We start from the raw sequence: 18,873 nt of genomic DNA, 5'->3' as shown, positions 1-18,873 counted from the left end.
GATAAGAGTGACTCTTCTAGGGAGTAATAAAGCCAAAAGTCAAGAGTGACAATTGACAATGGAATTGAAGTTCAGAAAGTTAAGAGTGATTCCTCTAGGGAGTAATAAAGCCAAAAAGTTTTGGTGACTCCAAAGCCCATATTCTTTCCACTACACCATATTTAGGTGATGTGGGAAGGAGATTAGGTATGACTCAACCAAGCCATCTGGCTCCTATGGGACTGAGACGGGATTCAGATGAGGCAGCCTGGCTCTGGAGCCCATGATCCTTATCATTTGTCACAAATGACCTCTGTGACCTTTGTGTTCTACCATCCCTCTTCCCTCCTCTCTCACTCTATGGTTTTTGGCTCAACTTCCTTATTTAAAATGGTGACTTCATGATGTTTTACAAAAGTGGGTTCTTCCTGCTTCTGGATGCAGCCCAAGATGGCAAAGGGAGGTATCTGAGTCTCACAGAGTTAGAGAAGTCAGAGTCAGCCAAGGCAGTCAGAAAGCAAATTGAGTGGGAAATAAAATTGGTGCAAGAATGGTCACTGGACAACCTTGGCTGACCCAGCCCCCCCCCCCTTTTTGCTTGGAGTTCTCTAGAATAGCTGTGGGATGGACTGGGAATGCAGCATCCTGAGAAAAAGAGGGACTGTCCAGAAGAGCCTGGTCCCTATTCCTCTCCCTCACAGAACAGGGTTTCCTGCAGTGCTCTTGCCTATCAGGCATGTTCCCCTGGGCTATAAAACCCACCTTTTGGAATCTCTCAGCTGTGGAGTTACAGGCATTTGTAAATGAGTCTCCATCTGCTCTGGGCAGCTTTCCTTAGCCTTGGGGAACTAGCTTGTCATGAATTCCAGGCTTCTGTAGTCCTTTGATGCCTATCTGTGACTAATAAAGCTGCTTCACTTGTGTGAATGTTCTGTCTCTCCAGACTTGTGCAGGTGATGAAATCAGCCCAAGATGCGGTGGGCTGGTGTTAGGGTGACTGGTATATGGTGAACTGGCTTTTAGTAGGGCTTTGGGAGAAGAATAGTTCTCAAGGTCTCTCTGAAAGCAAGATCTTAGGCCACAGCTGTCCTGTCAAACAGACATGCACCATCTAATGAGATGCAAATTGAATGCAAAAAAACAACAACCATATTATCTGTGCTTTCCTCTTCTGTATTGTTTTGAGCCAGAGACCAAGATGGAGGCCATTAATTTGAGGACTAAGCAGATGAGCAAAGCAAGGAAGCTCTATAGTAAGAGGGGGAAACCCCAGGCCAAGGATTAGATATGAGAAATGTGACCCTATAAGATTTCTAGGTTTAAGACTATTCATTCATGAAGCTGACAGTGAATTTACTGAAAGCCTATCAAAGTTTTAAGATATTTTAAGAAATCTATTGTCCATTAAATCCTTAGCTGACAAACAAAAAGGCAATTATCAGGACAATTGTGAAGCCTTCAAATCCATATTTCCATGAAGTGGGATGCAAAAGGGGAATTTTCCCCAAATCAATGCACTCTGGGTGTATGACCACTGAAGAGAGACAACAGAATGGTGCTCCTACAGAATAGAATGGGTACAAGTTGAATTGGTTGCCTAAAGGAACTCTGGCCACTGCAGAGTTCCTTCTTCCTGCAGCAGGACCATTCTTCCTGCAGCAGGACCTTATTTACCTTATGAACAAGTGGCCAATTTCATTTCTTAATCTCTTTCTTTCAATTAAATTTTAAGCTGTTACTGCTCTGCTGTGTGTTAAATTATCAATGTTATCTATAGATTGAGAAAGTTCAAGGATGGCATTTGACCTAGAGGAATAGATAACATGTAGACGCTCTGTCCTTGGAGTTATCTCTAAAAACACGACTATCTTCAGGTTGTCTCCCATTGGAGGGGGGAGGGGCAATATGTTTTCAGTTGCACAAATTGTGTTGCATTATGTTGTGTGGGGACATTTTTATGACTGTGTGAATAGGAAGAAGGGTGTATCTGGATTCTGGGCAACAAAAATGTGAATCACAGTCAAGGGACTGCTTGTTTGTTTAATGGAAAGAATTTATAGTTGTAAAAACATGGTATAATGGAAACCACATTGAGTTAAGAATCAATAAACTTGGGGTTCCCACCCAAGTCTGTGAAATTAACCTTTCTGGGCATTTGACAGGGCAGGTTAGTACTCTGATCTATGGAAACAAAACATGGTAACATTCTGTGTTGCTAGATAATGAACAAGGCCCATGCACACAGCTGTGGGCTCATGGTCACTGGGTGCAGGCCTAACCTTTAGGCATCTGAACTCACCTTAAAGGCCATGGGTACTTCAATGATGTAAAGATCCACATAATCCAGTTTCAGGGACTTGAGTGTCCTCTCCAGGGCTGGGCGGACCATCTCTGGGACATGATTTGTAGCCCACAGCTGAAAGAATCAAGGGGAGAGAATTAATGTCCACACTGTTTTCACATTAATGCAACTTTCTATTTTTTTTTTTTTTTTGCAAAGCATTCATGCACATTCCATTCACTCATTTCACAAAAATAGGGCTATGCTGCAGTGTTAACTGAGTGTCGGATGAGCGGGTAACACTCTTGACACCAGAGCATCACTCTATCTGAACATGGTATACGACACTTAAAGACATACCTGGCTGCAAAGAATCCAATTATATGACAAAGCCTTTTGGTCACCCTGTGCTAATTTCCTAACTGATCCATGTTGCTTTCACTCTTCTTCTCTGTGTAACCAGAGAACATGTATCTAGCTAGATGTTGTGAATTAGGCTGGCACATTTTTTTTAATGCCATTTTGATAAAAATGTGTCCTTCAAATGAGTAAAGAAAATAATTATGCGCATGGCTTCAGGGGATCCTTCGCTTTGTGATAGGTGGTACAGAAACCTGGCAAAATTTATTGCACGACTTTAGATTCTTCCTTGCTCTTTTGTTCTGCTTTGTTCTTATAGACCCAGGGAATTCTCCCAATTTCTACAAGAATTTACTCCATTTCTAAAACATTACATAATGAAGGTTTGGTTTGTCACAGCATATATAATACCCTTAGGTATGTAAATCTGAGTGACAAGGAGTACTCAGACTCACAGGAAAAATTAATACATCATCTCACAGCATCAATCTTACGCAAAGATTTTTTTTTAAGGTAAAAAAGGTTTTGACTTTTTGTACTCTTTTGTCACAAGAAAGACAAGCAAAATTGGTAAAATCTAAATTTTTGCTGCTACGTTGGACAATGATTTTTTTTTCCTGCCCCAAAACCACAGAGAAGAAAACACAATGTGGAGAGAGTAGTGGGAAAAAGTGTTTTCGTTATGACTGTGGGTCCCTTCACTGTTATTGCTGCCAACCTATCTGAGGGAAAATCCCTCATATAAGGATTTTATATTTTAAAAATTTCATATTTTAATTTGCTTTTAATCAACACACTTAGAGTATTAGATTCATGCCAGGTATCATGCCAGATACTGTTTAAGTGCTTTATAAATGTTAAGTCATAACAACTTTATGAAGTGATTGACATCATTTTCTCCATTTTACAGAGATGGTAACCAATGCCAAGTAGCTCACAGCTAGCAGGGAATCTGGGATGAGCAGTTGTATACATTGTTTTGCACTCTGACAGCTAATCTGGCTCCAAGGTCAGTGCACTTAACCACTGTCCCACTGCCTCTCAGGCACGGGTAGAGCTGCAGTGAAAGCTGATCCTATGGAGCACAGCCTGTGCTGTGATGTGAACTCAGGTACACACACCCTTTCTGGTTTACTTACTATCATATGTTCTGATGTGTACTTTATGATATTTAGCACATTATTGATCTTGTACATGTACAAATATCGAGTTACGTGCACAACTGTACTTTGAGGGCAATTTAAAGGATTTTGAAAGATAATTTGACCCCTTCCTTCTTACATGTTACTTTCAGCACCCATCATAGTAAGAAATGGCTATAAAGTAGGTTAAGCTAAAGGATTATGTGGTACACCTGCCCCAGGTGTTTACAGCTAGCTTTTGTATTTGTGACCTTAAGAACTTGTGTGTGTGTGTGTGTGTGTGTGTGTGTGTGTGTGTTGCTGAGGTTTGAACCCAGGGCCTTGTGCATGCTAGGCAAATACTCTACCACTGAGCAACATCTCCAGCCCCTGAACTTATTTTTTGATTGATATTTGTTTGCTTTTATTAAACAAAATCTATTGGTTTCAAAAATGGATTCAATTTCTTAGTCTATTAAACTTATTCAAGTATTTCCTTTTAACCCTCTTACTCGCCACAAAATGTAACTCTATTACTACTACTTCTCCAAAACAAATAAATAATACAATAATACAAAAATTCTGTTTTGCATGATTTTTCTGTCATATTTATCTTAAAAAATACAAACTATTTTAATTAAACACAGTGTACAGTTATCCTTCAGTTGCTGTGGGGAATATTGGTTCCAAGACCACCCTTCTCCCACCAACAATACCAAAATCTGAGGATCTAGCATAGAACCTATGTACATCCTCCTGTATATTTTAAATAATCAATAAATTACTTATAAGATTGAATGCAGTGAAAATCCTATGTAAGTAGTCATTATACTGTATTTTTTAAGGGAATAAGGACAAGAAAACAGTCTGTATTTGTTCGGTACAGATGCATTTTTTTCCTGAATATTTTATAATCACAGTTGGTCAAATCCACAAATTCAGAATACATGGATATGGAGGGCCAACTGTACTTATAAGAGTTTATTTACACACACACACAGAGACACACACAGATGAAAAATAAAATGAACATCTGACATTACCCCACTTTTTTGAAGTCAAGAAATGGAACCTTACCTGTCTAAGAAGCCCACTATGGACCATATCCTTATGCAGAGGATGTTCCATCTTAAAATTTGTGTTTATCTTTTCCTTGCATGGTTTTATAGGTTTCACTCTCTTTATAGGTTTTGCAAGGTCCCTGGACTCTTCAGGCAGAGCTTGAATACACTAAATAATAGTGTATAATTTTGCCTTTTTATCTCTGTATAAATGGAATTCTACTGAGAACTTGCTTTTCCCCCCATCAGGTTGTCAAAATTCACATCCACCCTATTGGCGCTTCTAGCTGGATTTCATTCATCATTATTATGTACTGGGCTTGAATATATCCAAGTCATTTGCCTCTTCTATTCTTGCTGGGCCTTTGGGTTCTTTCTAGCTCGGGGCTATCATAATAAGGGCTGTGGGCACCCTTACAAATGGTATTAGTCATATAAGACAAAAGCTCTCTGGAATATGTACTGGGGAGGAATTGTTAAGTTATAAGGTGTGCACATTTTCAGCCTCATATGCATGAACCTTGGAAACATTATACTAACTGAAAGAAACTAGACACAAAAGACCACAGATTTTGTGATTCTGTTTCGGAGAAGTGTCCACGATATGAAGCCTGTAGAGATGGAGAGTACTTCAGTGACTGCTAGTGACTAGGCAGGAAGAATAAATGGGAAATGACTGCTAATGGGTGGAGGGTTTCTTCTTGGAGTCATGAAAATGTTCTGTACAACCAAAGACCTGATTTAAAGGAGTGACTTTATGGTCACTTTATGCATCTCAATCTAAAAAATAGCAATAGATGCACAAATAGTCACATGCAAAAGAAAAAGCAGGCTTTGCTCAAAGTTGCCTAAAATCAATGCCTGTGTATGAACCAGGAGCCTCTCCCTAACCTGCAGGGGGAATCAGTCCTCTAAATTCTTGGGACGATTGAGATCTGGCAGTTGAGGAGGAGGGACAGGTCTTGAGAAGTCCAACTTTCTTTAGCCAAGAGAAAAGGCGCCATGAATGCAAATGGAGATGGAGGGTGAATGTAAGATCTCACCTTTCCACAGTAGAAAATATCCTCCCTCTTCACCTTCCCTTCTGCTATCTTCTCGCTGATGGCGTCTCCCACTTCATTCTCATTTTGGTAGAGATGGGCTCCATCAAAGTGCCGATACCCTATGTCAATGGCAATCTTCACTGATGCTGCACAGTCCCCCTTTTTGGTCTGAAATGACAAGCAGTTTGGGAAACCACCATTAATCAGGAAATTTTGCATTGCCTTGTTTTACAACTAACATGACAATTCCCAATTCCACGCTATTGTAGACAGCGTGAATGGTAGACAGTGTGTGGAGACAGAGCCTCCCCTCCTCTAGAACGCAGTGTACTTTAAATATATGCAGCTTACTATGTGTCAACGATACCTCAATAGATTTAGGAAAGAAGGATCACTGGGGTCATGTTTGATTTTTTCAAAATGCATATATTTTGTAAAATTTGGTAGCCAGATCTTTGTTCATTTTATTCATCTGAATTAATCAGAAGAATAAGACTATCCTGTCATTCAGTCTGAAGCCACAGTACAGGGGGACATCTGAATGACATGTCTTGTCCAGTTTGTGTCCAGTCACAGATGTGCCCATGGCACCTCCAATACGTTTACTGTGCTTGCTAAATGGGAGTCTCAGGGAGTCACATCTAACCCAGCTCATGATGGGCCAGTTCTTAGCGTCTGTTTTCTAACACTAAGAAAGCCAAGGCTTCTGTGGCAGGGAGTGTGAGTGTGCAGTTGTCATAGCAACTGGAGAGAATTCCAATCCCCGCTATGCTAAAAGGGAAACAAATAAACACTAACTGGATTTTTTTTCCTTTGTTTTTTTGTTCTTCAAAATAATAGTCCATATCAGCTTTAGGAAAATCAGAGTGAGTTGTCTTTAAAATGAATAATTCCTTTACAGCATTCTTTGAAAAATATTTGAAAATCAGACAACTGGACCCTTTTGTTATGCACAGGGTATGTGTGATCTAAATCTCAGGCTCTACTTCTTGTGTTTTTTTGGTACTGGGATTGTACTCAGAGGCCCTTTACCACTGAGCCACATCCCCACCCCAACCCTTTCTTAAATCTTTTACGTTTGAAACAGGGTCTCGCTAGTTGCTTAGGGCCTCACTAAATTGCTGAGGCTGGCTTTGAATTTGCCATCCTGTGCCTCAGGCATGCCCCACTGGGCCCAGCAACTTTTGTATTCTCAAAAATAGTCCCCTGAGTGATAGTTGTGGGGTGTGTGTGTGTGTGTGTTGCTTGTAGTAAAGAAAAAAATAGAGCCCTTCTTGCACTCATGTCTCTATCAGAATGGGATAGGAGAACAAAATTGAGAAATGGACTTAGCTCCCTGGGGCCACTTATGTAAGCTTCCTGCCACGTCCCTGGACTCTTCAGGCAGAGCGGGGGAAGCCACCCTCACCCTGCTCCAAGCTTAAATGTAGATCCGAACCAAAAAGAAAGAAAGAAGGAAATCTTAGTGTAAAAGCAAGGTTGTGCCTTCCCCCTGTGAGGCGAGGTTCCCTGGGTTGAGAGGAGGAGAGGGCACAGATGGGCAGAAGGAAGAAAGTGAAGAGATGTTGAAAGGATAGCCCTGAGATGGGGTTCTGAGGTCCTCAGACCCGCTCCCACCATCTCCCCCAACTCTGGGGCAAAATGGACTCCTGTTTTAGGTTCCTCCTGGGTACTCAAGGGCTTGCACTTGACTTCTCCTTGTGCAAAGATACAGGTTCACTCTTCAGATTCGAACCATGGACTACAGAAATCTCAACCAGGGCCACCTAGGAAGGGTGCTAGTGCTACTGAACACTGGTTCCATTTCAATCCCCTGAACCCCTTACAAGAAGTTGGACCTGTTCAGAGAAAGAAGTCTTTGTAAGGCAGGAGAACCTGGGCTGGTTGGCTTCACCAGCTCCACATAAGTCCTTTCCCACGGCTTCCCTCTCCACATGTTCTAGTGGGGGATGAATCAGGCGGATTGGGGGCCACACTGTCTTTTGTATTTCAGCCTCCATTTCTGCTCCCATCTCCACATGCCTCTGAAGACATCCCTAACACTTCCACTGGCACCCTGCTACAGTCCAAATGCCCTATCAAAACAGAATGGGATCCCAGGACAAACACTGATAGACTTGATCATATATATTGACGGTGGACAAATTTCAGTTCAAGAGATACCTCGGCCTGGCATTAAAAGCATCTCAGGCACACCAAGTGGAGAAGGCTACATTTGGACATCAAACGCCACCTCGAGAACTGAGACTGATTCTGAAATTAATATAAGTCAGCACCTTTATTACAGGATGATTGAAATGGGTACAGGTGGTTCTACCTTTGCCTCATCATCCCTGGGGCAGAAAAATAAGGAGTTGGTTACGTGTGTGTGGCTCAGAACAGAAAGCCATGAGTCTGCTCTGAGATGCTCCCTTCTCCACATCCTCATCTCCCCCACCCCTGCCCCAAGTCTCCTGGTGCCTGGTGCTCATTTCTAAGAGCACTCTTCTTACGTCTACTCTCTGATTGCTGTATGTCTTTTCGTCTGAAGTCACACTGCTCTGTGGGAACTGGCACATGACCGCTTTTGAATATTTTTTCATCCTAGCATTTAATATTGCTAGGCAGCTAGAAGGTTCTTGTTTTTGTTTTGTTTTTTTGGTGCCAGGGATTGAACTCAGGGTGGTTAACCACTGAGCCATGCTCCCAGCCCTTCTTATTTTTGGAGACAGGATCTCACAAAGTTGCTTAGGGTCTTGGTAAGTTGCTGAGGCTGGCTTTGAACTCACAATCCTCCCGCCTCAGCCTCCTGAGTCCCTGGGATTAGAGGTGTGCACTACCATGCTCGAGTTCTTAATCATTCTTATTGGTAGACACAACATGTTGAGTCCCACTGAATGTCAGAATATACACACACATTCACACACACACACACACACACACACACACACATTTCTAGACACTTTCATTTACAGAAATATATATAGAAGATTATAGTTACAAATATGCTGTTTTATTGATATGATATATTCATAAAAGGCAATATACTATGGAATTCATAGCATAGGGTCTGAACTTAAACTATACGGATTCAAATTAGAGCTCTGTGCCTTAGCATTATCAACTTGGAGTCATTTATTTAATCTCTGTGGCTCAATTTTCTTATCTGTCAATAGGGTTAACTGGTACAGACTTTGTACTTTGGGGAGGATTAAATTAGAAAACGTGTAATATAAAACCCTTTTTTAAAAGGCCGCCAGGCACAGTAGCACATGCCTTAATCCCAGTGGCTCCGGGGGCTGAAGCAGGAGGATCACAAGTTCAAAGCCAGCCTTGGCAACTATGGGAAGCCCTAAGCAACTTAGTGGGACCTCTTTTCACAATAAAATATTTTTAAAAAGCCGGTTGGGCATGCCATTCAGTGTTTAAACGCCCCATGGGTTCAAACCCCAGTACAAAAACAAAACAAAACAATAAACCTTAAAAGGGTTCCTGTCAAATGTTTAAGTTCAGAAAAATTTTAGCTAATATTTTGCAATCCACTTACATACCCACGCCCTCTGATCCACACTCACACACACACATACATACACCTCTCCCAAGTTGGTTCTTCAGTGGACACGCGTTGGCTGAACCCACATGACATTCTAGGCACTCTCCTAGAATATAGGGTACTATATTATACTAGAAAATATAGAGCTGAACAGAACGTGGCCCTTTTCTTCATGGATTCACCGTCTAGAGAGGAAGATGGCAGAGAAACAGTGGTTCCCACAGAGCACAGCGAGTGCTGCCACCGTGTGGAGCAAGGGGCTGCAGGTGCATTACACAGAGGATCGAGTCCCAGGAGCGCAGGTAGAAGGCAGCAGCTCACAGGAATGGAGCCTGGAGCGCTGCTGGGAACCCAGACTGTGGGGAGAGAGGGACAGTCTCCTGGCAGGGCAGGGACTGTGGGATTCTCCCCAACAAACATTGGTAGGGAGCCACGGAAATGATTAAGCCAAACTGTGGCACACCTAGATTGAGGTTTTAGAAAGATTCTGGTGGTCTCCATCGGGGTGGTTAATTAGAAAGGAAAGAAACTTGAAGACTAGCCCAAAATAAATAAAAGCCAATCCAAGGCAGCGAGGGTGTGCGCTGGGAAACCAGGAGAGAAAAGCAACAAGTACTCAGCAGTCACTTGGAACAATGTGGAGAAAGGGAGGAATGCTAATGAGGACAGAAGGAAGGTATGTGTTCTGATGTGGAGCTCCTCCTGTGTCTGGGAGTAACTGCTACTTGCTGGGAGAAGTATTCCTTGGGAAAGGGGAGATGACCTGTGTAGTGGTACCTCATTAGTTAGATGGAGTACAAATGCATTTGTGCATCAGAATTACCCCAGGATCTTGTTAAGTGAAGATTCTTTTTATTTTATTTTATTTTTTAGTTTTTCCGCGGACACCACATCTTTGTTTGTCTGTGGTGCTGAGGATCGAACCCGGGCTGCACGCATGCCAGGCGAGTGAGCTACCGCTTGAGCCACATCCCCAGCCCCAAGATTCTTAATCTCTACCCCTAGAGATCCAGATTCAAGACATTGGGGATGAGGCCCAGGAATCTGTATGTTCAGAGTGTCCCAGGGGATTCTGATAGAGCCAATCCATAGCTCTATGAAGAAGATACAGCAAACAGAATATTAACTATGGATTGGTAATCTCTGTATATATGTTGGTTGGAGCCAAGATTTTGGACAAGGTCAGAGACAAAGGCAAAGAAGAGGCAAAGATCAAGGACTTAAAAAACTACTACATGAATGATTTTCCTTTGCATTACCAAAAAAAAAAAAAAACAAACTAAACAAAACAACAACAACAACAACAAAGGGCGTGGGCAGTTACAGTGAAGGTGGAGTTGTGATACAAGAGCGAACTACTCATGGCACCGAGAGTTTGGTTTTACTCCTCTGACTTCCATTCTGTTTGCTGCCACCGGGAATATCATTCAAAAACAGATCCTGGGATGCTAGTTCTCTGCCCCTAAGCTCTGGATGATTTCTCAGCTCTATACAATGACATGAACTCTTCTGCACGTATTCCAGTCTCAACTTTTTCAAAAATTTTTCAAATTTTTCATATTCACCTTCCGTCTCCTCCATTCTTAACTCCATGTTGCAGCTCTGTGGCTTTGCCTGGACACATGTCCTCTATCTCCAGACTTCCCGTATTTCCTCAGCTCTGACTCTCTACCTAGCTAATTCACACTCAGCTTGTAGAGTTCAATCATACATGATCATTCAGATTTCAATGGCATTTCTCCACATATGCTAAGGTTTAGATCTCAAATGTTCCCCAAAGACCATGTGCTAAAGGCTTTGTCACCAGCCTGGAGAGCTGTTGGGAGAAGGTTGATCCATTAAGAGGAGAGACTAGTAAGAGCAAGTTAGTTCATTGAGGGTGTGCCCTTAATGGGGCTATTGGGAGCCCAAGCTCTTTCTCTGTCTCTGCTTCCTGCTGCCAAGAGGTAAGCAGCTCTGCTCTGGCATGTATACCCAGCTGTTATGTTCTCCTGTTGCACAGGCCCAAAGTGACAGGGCCAAGCAACCATACACTGAAATCTCTGAAACCATGAACCAAAATAAATCTTCCCTCTGTGTAAGGTGATTATTTCAGGCATTTTGTCACAGGACAGAAAGATGGTTAACAGGATAGAAGGCAGTAAATGTTAACTGTAATGAAGAATTGTTCTTGGGCTGGGGATGTGGCTCAAGCGGTAGCGCGCTCGCCTGGCATGCGTGCGGCCCGGGTTCGATCCCCAGCACCACATACCAACAAAGATGTTGTGTCCGCCGAGAACTAGAAAATAAATATTAAAAAAAAATTCTCTCTCTCTCTCTCCTCTCTCACTCTCTCTTTAAAAAAAAAAAAAAAAAAAGAATTGTTCTTCTCAGCAGAAATTTACCATGTTTTAAAAGGAAACCCATTTCAATCCTCATGGTCAAATTTAATTCTTTTCTGTTTTCAGAGATACACTGTTTACAGTTCCATTGTAACAGAGATCTGACCTTTATGATTGTTTAGTTGTTGGAGAAATGGCATCCTCCATTAGACTGTTTAATGCCTAGATAGCAGAGATGTGTTTTCCACTTATTTGAGCTTCTATAGACTATTGCTCAGTGCATGGCAGGAACTTACTAAAGATTTGTTAGGCTGAACTAAAAATTCTTAAATATAACCTTTAAAAAAACTCCATAAATCATAACTCACAAATTTGATATGTCTTAGTTCACTCTAGTTATTAGCATTCAGATGAATATCAGTAAAGAAAGAAAAAAAATACTATTTTCTAATCTAAATCAGTTAACCATGAGCAGATACAGTGTAACCCTTGGTTTGGTTCCCATTTAGGCAAAGGGCAGCAGTCCTTGGAAATTGCTTTCTTTATAAAGACAATCAATGATATCGACTCAAAATCAATCACAAATTATTCATTAATTAAATGTTAAAAAAATAAATAAACAGAGAGAAAGAGAAACTTACCAGTGCTGGTTCTGAGAAAGTCCCAAGTCCAATGATGGGAATGCTGTTTCCATCGCTTAGAGGTATGCGGTGATTTGCAGCACTGAGGTACATCTTGGAAAGAGAGTCTCAGGATTCAGCTTTCTAAGAGTGATTCTGTATAGGACAGGGAGAGTTTATTTGACAAGGTGATCTAGGGTCTAAAGAAAGGAGAGCTGTGGGGAGGAGCTGGGGGAGGGAGGAGAGATGAACAAATCTATTTCTCAACCTGGGTTTATCTTTTTTTTTCCCCAGGTCTTCCTAGAACTCCTAAGCATGGCTATCCTTTGAACTTCATCAGTGCATGCAGATAAACAAACTTACTGAGACTTTGAGAGCTTATGTTTACTTTTTTTCTTTTTCTTTTCTTTTTTTTCTTGTTTTTTTTTTTTTTTACAAAAAGAAATTGAAAAAAAAAAAAAAAACAACAGAAGGAAATCAATCTGACCTCTACTCATTAAAATGTTTTGTTGGCAAATAACAGAGACCAATCTTAAATTTTCTTAAAATATAAGGGAGTTTATTCGTTCATATTTCTGAAAACTTCAACATTGAAGGCGGGGCAGGGAGAGAAAGAAAGAGTGGAATTGAGAGGGAGAGAAGCTCTCTCTGGTCTCTTCTTATAAAGAATTAAGCCCATTATGAAGACCTAACTCTCATGACTTCATCTAAATTTAATTACCTCCACAAATCACCATCTTCAAATAAAGTAGCCCTTCCTTATTTGTAGGAGATATATTACATGATCCCCAGTAGATGCCTTGAAACTGCAGATATATAGTACCAGGCTCTATATAAATTATGTTATGTTTTCTTCCTACACACACACACACACACACACACACACACACACACACACACACATATATGATAAACTTTTACCTTTTCACATAAAGGAAGTACTTTACAGATTCTCTTTGATCTATCTGAATATCCAGCATCATTACTATTGTGCTTTGGGGCCATAACTGAAATTTCTTCTAGTAGATAAGCTAATTTTACATATAGCCTCCAATAAAGTCTCAGGACATGGACATAATGCAGCCAAATTTTTCCACAGAGTAAAATAAGTGGTCTTTAGCCCAATTTCTAATCGAGTCCTTATTTACATCTAAATTCTCATGAGCGTAACCTTTAATGTCCATGTTTCTAACAACATTCTGGTCTTCTGTGTTCTCACCAAAATCACCCATTAATTTCTGTTTACAGCATTCTAGACTTTACTAGCCTGCTTGCCCGAACTTTTCCAAACTCTTCTTGCTATTGAACAACATTTTCAAGTGTAATCACAACACCTGAATTCTGGTATCAATTTCCTGTGTAAATCCGATTTTCCAAAGTTAATTCCATTTGGCTCACAATCTTAGAGGTTTTATCTATGGTCACCTGGCCCTGTTGCTTTTGGTCTATGGTGACACAATACATTGTGGTGGGAGTGCTACCAGACCCCATTCCATCTGTTTGTCATTCAAAACCCTCTATTTGGGAGAAGAGAGTTGGGAGAAAGTTAATAAAGTTTATTCAAGGGCTAGCCCTGAGAAGGTAGAGGGAAACATCACCCCCAAAACAAAGACCATCTTTGGAAATTCAGGAATACAAAAGGCTTTTATAGGGAGAGAAAAGAGGAGCAAGGAACCATGGGTAGGAACACTATGTGCTGCATTATGAATCCAGGCTTGAAAACCATTTCAGCCCCCAATCCCCACCCCACCCTCCCCAGTTTACTGGAACACCCTTGTGATGAAAATCAACCTTTTTATCCAAGTCCAGTCTCTGTAATAAACACATTATTTTCCTAGAAATTAAGCCTTATCTATACTTCTGCTTTTAGTTTAAAAATAGGGATAGCAAGTTGTGTTTTGTGTTAGATGATTCATATTCTGATGTTATCTGATAGTCATCATATGTCCTTGGTTCTATAAGTTTAGAAAAAGTGATTAGTAAGTTTTATGATTCATGTCTTTTTAGTTTCCGTTACAAGTTTAGGATAGGAATATGAAAGGAAAGCAAAAATCGGCTTTTGTTGAAGAACAGTTCTAATGCATTAGGCAGCTTTAGTTGAGATTTCAAACACAGCAAAGCTAATGGGAGACTAATAATGTATTGCTCAGGTGCATCACCTCCAAATTAGTGATCTTTAAGGTAAACTAACAGCAAGTGAAGTAATAGAACTTATTTAGGCTTTTCTTTGGTTACAGGAATACACTAAGAAAGAGGTCTTTTTATCATGTGGCATCTAAGAAGCAAAGAGAGAGATGGGAAGGGGTCAGGATAAAATCCTTTGAAGGGTACAGCCCCAATGACCCACCTTCTTTCCACTAGGCTCTGACTCTTGAAGTTTCTCCATCTCCCAATAGCACCAGGCTGAGGAGCAAGCCATTAACACAGGGGACTTTGGAGGACATTATAGGGAGGGAAAAGAGGAGCAAGGGGCAATGGGTAGGAAGACTGTTGAGAGCCACAGCCAGGTGAGGATGGTGCCTGGCATTTTGCCAGAAGGAGTGGTTGAGAAGTAACACCAGCGAGCCATTAAGATGTTGATAATTGAGTCGGGTTGTATATAATTATTAAGATCATGACTGATTGCTGTAACTGGATGATGATGAATTGAGGCAAGCTGTGTATTCAGTTGTGTATGTAAACCTCTGCTGTCCGGCAATCAGGCGGCTCCTGCTACCTTGGGTGCCCGCACTTTTGAGTTCTTGTGGAGTTTCTGTGGAGTTCTAGAGAGTTCCCGTTGGGTTAGGGCAATAAAGTAGTTCCTGTTTGAACCTACAAGTGGCTGGTAAGCCCAGTTATTTGTGCCCAGCCAGACTGCGGCAGAAGACTATGTGCTGCATTATGAATCCCGATTTTAAAACCATTTCTGTCCCCCATCCTCACCCTACCCCCTAGTTTACTGGAACATCCTTGTGATGAAAATTAACCTTTTTATCCTAGTCCAGTCTCTGTAATATACACGTTATTTTCTTGGAAATTAAATCTTATTTATACTTCTCCAAACTATAGAAGGGTGGGTAACATATACAGTGTTGGTACAGTGATCAACATCTTGGGCAGGATGGAGTGGCATGGCACAAGTTTTCATCATACTACTTAGAATGGTATGCAATTTAAGTCTAGTGAAATATTATTTCTGTAATTTTCCATTTAATATTTTCAGATCACAGTTGACAGTGGGAAGCTGAAGCCTTGAAAAGTGAAAGTTCATGCTATGGTTTCTGTGTGGTGTCCCCCAAAAGCTCACATGTGAGACAATGGAAGAAGATTCAGAGAAAATGATTGGATTATGAGAGTCCCGACCCAATCCGTGAATTAATCACCTGATGGAATTAACTGAATGGTAACTAAAGGTAAGTGGGGTGTGGCTGGAGGAGGTGAGGCTTTGGGGGTTTGGCTGTGGGGTATATATTTGTATCTGGTGAATGGAGTCTCTCTGTCTGCTTTCTGATTGTCATGTGAGCTGCTTCCCTTCATCACACTCTTCCACCATGAGATTCTGTCACCTTGAGCCCCAAGAAATGGACCCAGCTGCCCATGGACTGAGACCTCTGAAACTGTGAACCCCAAATAAACTTTTCTTCCTCTGCAGTTGTTCTGGTCTGGTCCTTTAGTCACAGCAGCAAAAAAAAAAAAAAAAAAAAAAAAGCTGACTAAAACAGAAATTGGTACTGAGAAGTGGGGTCATTGCTGTGATTAAACTGACCATGTGGTTCAGAAGCATTGGGAGGTTTTTGGAATCAGTTGGAGAAATTTTGAGATGTGTAGCAGTGCAAGCTGGAAATGTTTTAGATTGTTGTAAGTGGAGCTTAATGGCCGATTATGGTGGGAGCTCAGAAGACCAGGATGCCAATAGGACCATGGACAGTGAGGACAGGGCTCAAGAGGGTTCAGAGAAGGAGAATTCTATTGGAATTTAAAGTAGAGGCCATTCATGTTATATTCTGGTTGAGAAGTTGTCTGCATTTTACCCAAGTTCTGATACTTTCTGTGAGGCTGATATTAAGTGATGGACTTCTTAATCTGGTGGAAGAAATGCCTAGACATCATGGCATTCAGAAAATCGCATGATATTTCTGGCAGCTTTTATTTTGTTTATTTTGATATTCAGAAGCAGAAAGCAGAGCAGAAAGATTTGAAAAACTTGGACTTGAAAGGTAGGAGTAAAACTGGGGCTAAGGAAGTTGTAGTTGTTAAAGACATTACTGGCACAAAAGAAATTCTGAAGACTTTGTTTAGAGACAATAAGAAAGATGGCTTATGGGCAATTCAGGAGCTGGCAAGACCACACCCATCTCAGGTTCCAGGGAATGAAAGTGAAAATTCTCATGAGAAGAGACCAGTGAAAAATCCTTTTTTGCACAAGGGGGACTTGGAAGTTTTCTCAATGTGCTCAGCCACCCAGGCACTCAGAGGCTGCTACAGCCAGGGTCCTTGGAAGCTTGGCTACTGCTCAAGATGGCAGCAGAACTTGGTGTCAACCACAAGCTGCTGTAGGAATGCAGGATGCTGGAGTTAGGAGGCCATGGAGGCTTCCACCAAGATATCAAAGGAAGACTTGGGAAGCAGGCAAAGTGCAGCAGAGTCAGAGTCCCTGCAGGCAGCCCCGGAGAGGGCCATGTGTGGAGATTTGAGGAGGAAGCCAAAGCTGCAGTGGAGATCCCAAACTCAAGAAATGCCATTACAATGAAATGTCTGCCAAGAAAGGCTGCAGGAATCAAGCTGAGACAAGCCAACAGAAAGGCCACTTGGACTGCAGCTAACATGGCCATAGGGATGGAGGTACACAAGCCCTTTGGATAGAACATCACCATGCCATGTGCCCCAGATGCTGAACGTCAAGCTACAGGACTTGTTTGCCCAGCTGAATTTCAGTTTTGCTTTGTTCCTATCCCTTCTTTCTATGCCCCTTTTTTTCCTAAATGGAAATGTTTACTGTCTACCATTATATATTGGATACTTATAAATTGCTTTTAATTTTATAGGAGCACAAATGCAAGATTGCCTTGAGCCTAAGAGAAGACTTTGGGATTGAACCCTTGAGTATAACCTAAGTCAGGTATTTGACATGGCATTTTACACCACTTAATCAATCATTTGCCAGTGCTACCAATCAAGGATCACTAGGAACACACATGTTAGCAATGAAGTTTATTTTATCAACTTCCCACAGCAAGGGATTCTGGCACTCTGCAGAAGACCACAGGGGTATCTCAGGAAGAGGGATATGGAAAGAGCTGGTTAAAGAAATTGCATTGATATGAAGTGATTTGGGGAAAAGTCAAAAGACACAGGTATATTTTGTGTGTCTATGCAGTAATTGGTATGTTAATTTTATTCCAGGAGGCTGGAGAAACAGAATATAGTTAGATTGTCATGAGAGAAAAAAACAGCCATTCCTCTTAGCTAAATATTTGATCATTTTTATGGTTGCATGGAATCTCTGTCAGGTGTAATTATGGAGCAGACCTGGTTCTTTTCCCATTCCACCATCATCAGGAAGAATCCTCTTCTAACACTGATATTGTATGAAATTATTTATGTTCAGCAGGAGGACAGTATGGCCTTGTCAAAGAAATTAGGTCAACTACCAGGTAATAAGTATCAGGGCTGCTATTTTTCTTTGAGTTTATCTGGGTGGGGTGATAAGCTTTCATGTCCGGGTCTTTTTATCAACATTCTGCTCACCAGAATATTCTAACTTGGACAAATGTCAGTCCCTTCTGGTCTTTCTATTATAGAATGAGTTATTGGATCATCCGATATGAAACTAGCTACAGAGTAAAACTTAAGAATCTAGACAAGAGGCACTGACCTACTGCAATACAGGCAATTACCTTACTTCAGGAAAAATTGGCCTACATCACCAACCCCAGGTCTCAAAAATGTGCTTTAAAAATGCAAGTGCAAGGGGCTGGGGCTAGGGTTGGGGCTGGGACTGGGGCTCTATGGTAGAGCGCTTGCCCAGCATGCGTGGGGCACTGGGTTTGATCCTCAGCACCTCATAAAATAAATAAATAAAATAAAGGTATTGTGTCCATCTACAACTAAAAATATTTTTTAAAAATGCAAGTGGATCTTATTGTATCATAAACTCCCTTTGGTTAGCTAAGAAGAAACTCAGGGCCATGTGATCATCCATAAAAGTCCCCAGGAATGAATTTAAACTGCTTTGAGGGGCTTCAGGTGACAGTGTCCATATAAGAAGTAGTTCTCCAGTGGGGCATGGAGAATACAAATATTGCTTATCTTAGAAGGAGTGAACCAATCATTGGGCCCTAAGGGAAGACGTGTATTCTGAATGAAGTGAACCAGTTCCTATAGATATAATGACTCTGCAGACAGACAATAGAGTAGTTCCCATTGCTGATGAACCAGATTTAGTTGGCAGGAATTTTTTTGTTTGTTTCTATTTGTGGTGATGGGGATAAAACCAGTACCCCTCACACACGAAGAAGTTTGTGTGTTAATGACTAGTTGGCAGGGTTTATGAAATCATAAGTACTTTTAAGTTTT

At 41.2% G+C, this 18,873-nt stretch overlaps 1 protein-coding gene across 4 annotated transcripts in view; it reads right to left on the bottom strand.

Moving 5' to 3' along the window:
• Akr1d1 (aldo-keto reductase family 1 member D1) overlaps positions 1-18,873 on the bottom strand; it is a 62,169-nt gene that overhangs the window by 28,588 nt on the left and 14,708 nt on the right. For all 4 annotated transcript variants that reach the window (XM_078040597.1, XM_078040596.1, XM_078040595.1 and 1 more), the window contains exons 2-4: positions 12,340-12,474; positions 5,846-6,013; positions 2,279-2,395 (exon numbers count right to left, since the gene is read on the bottom strand). In XM_078040597.1, the coding sequence (XP_077896723.1) occupies positions 2,279-2,395; positions 5,846-6,013; positions 12,340-12,432 (378 nt within the window). In that variant the 5' untranslated portion in view covers positions 12,433-12,474. The remainder of the gene's footprint in view (positions 1-2,278; positions 2,396-5,845; positions 6,014-12,339; positions 12,475-18,873) is intronic.

The sequence above is a fragment of the Ictidomys tridecemlineatus genome, chromosome 2 (assembly GCF_052094955.1).
Source record: "Ictidomys tridecemlineatus isolate mIctTri1 chromosome 2, mIctTri1.hap1, whole genome shotgun sequence".
Taxonomy (NCBI): domain Eukaryota; kingdom Metazoa; phylum Chordata; class Mammalia; order Rodentia; family Sciuridae; genus Ictidomys; species Ictidomys tridecemlineatus.
Note: the sequence above shows the minus strand (reverse complement) of the source record. Positions and strands in the feature narration are given on the sequence as shown.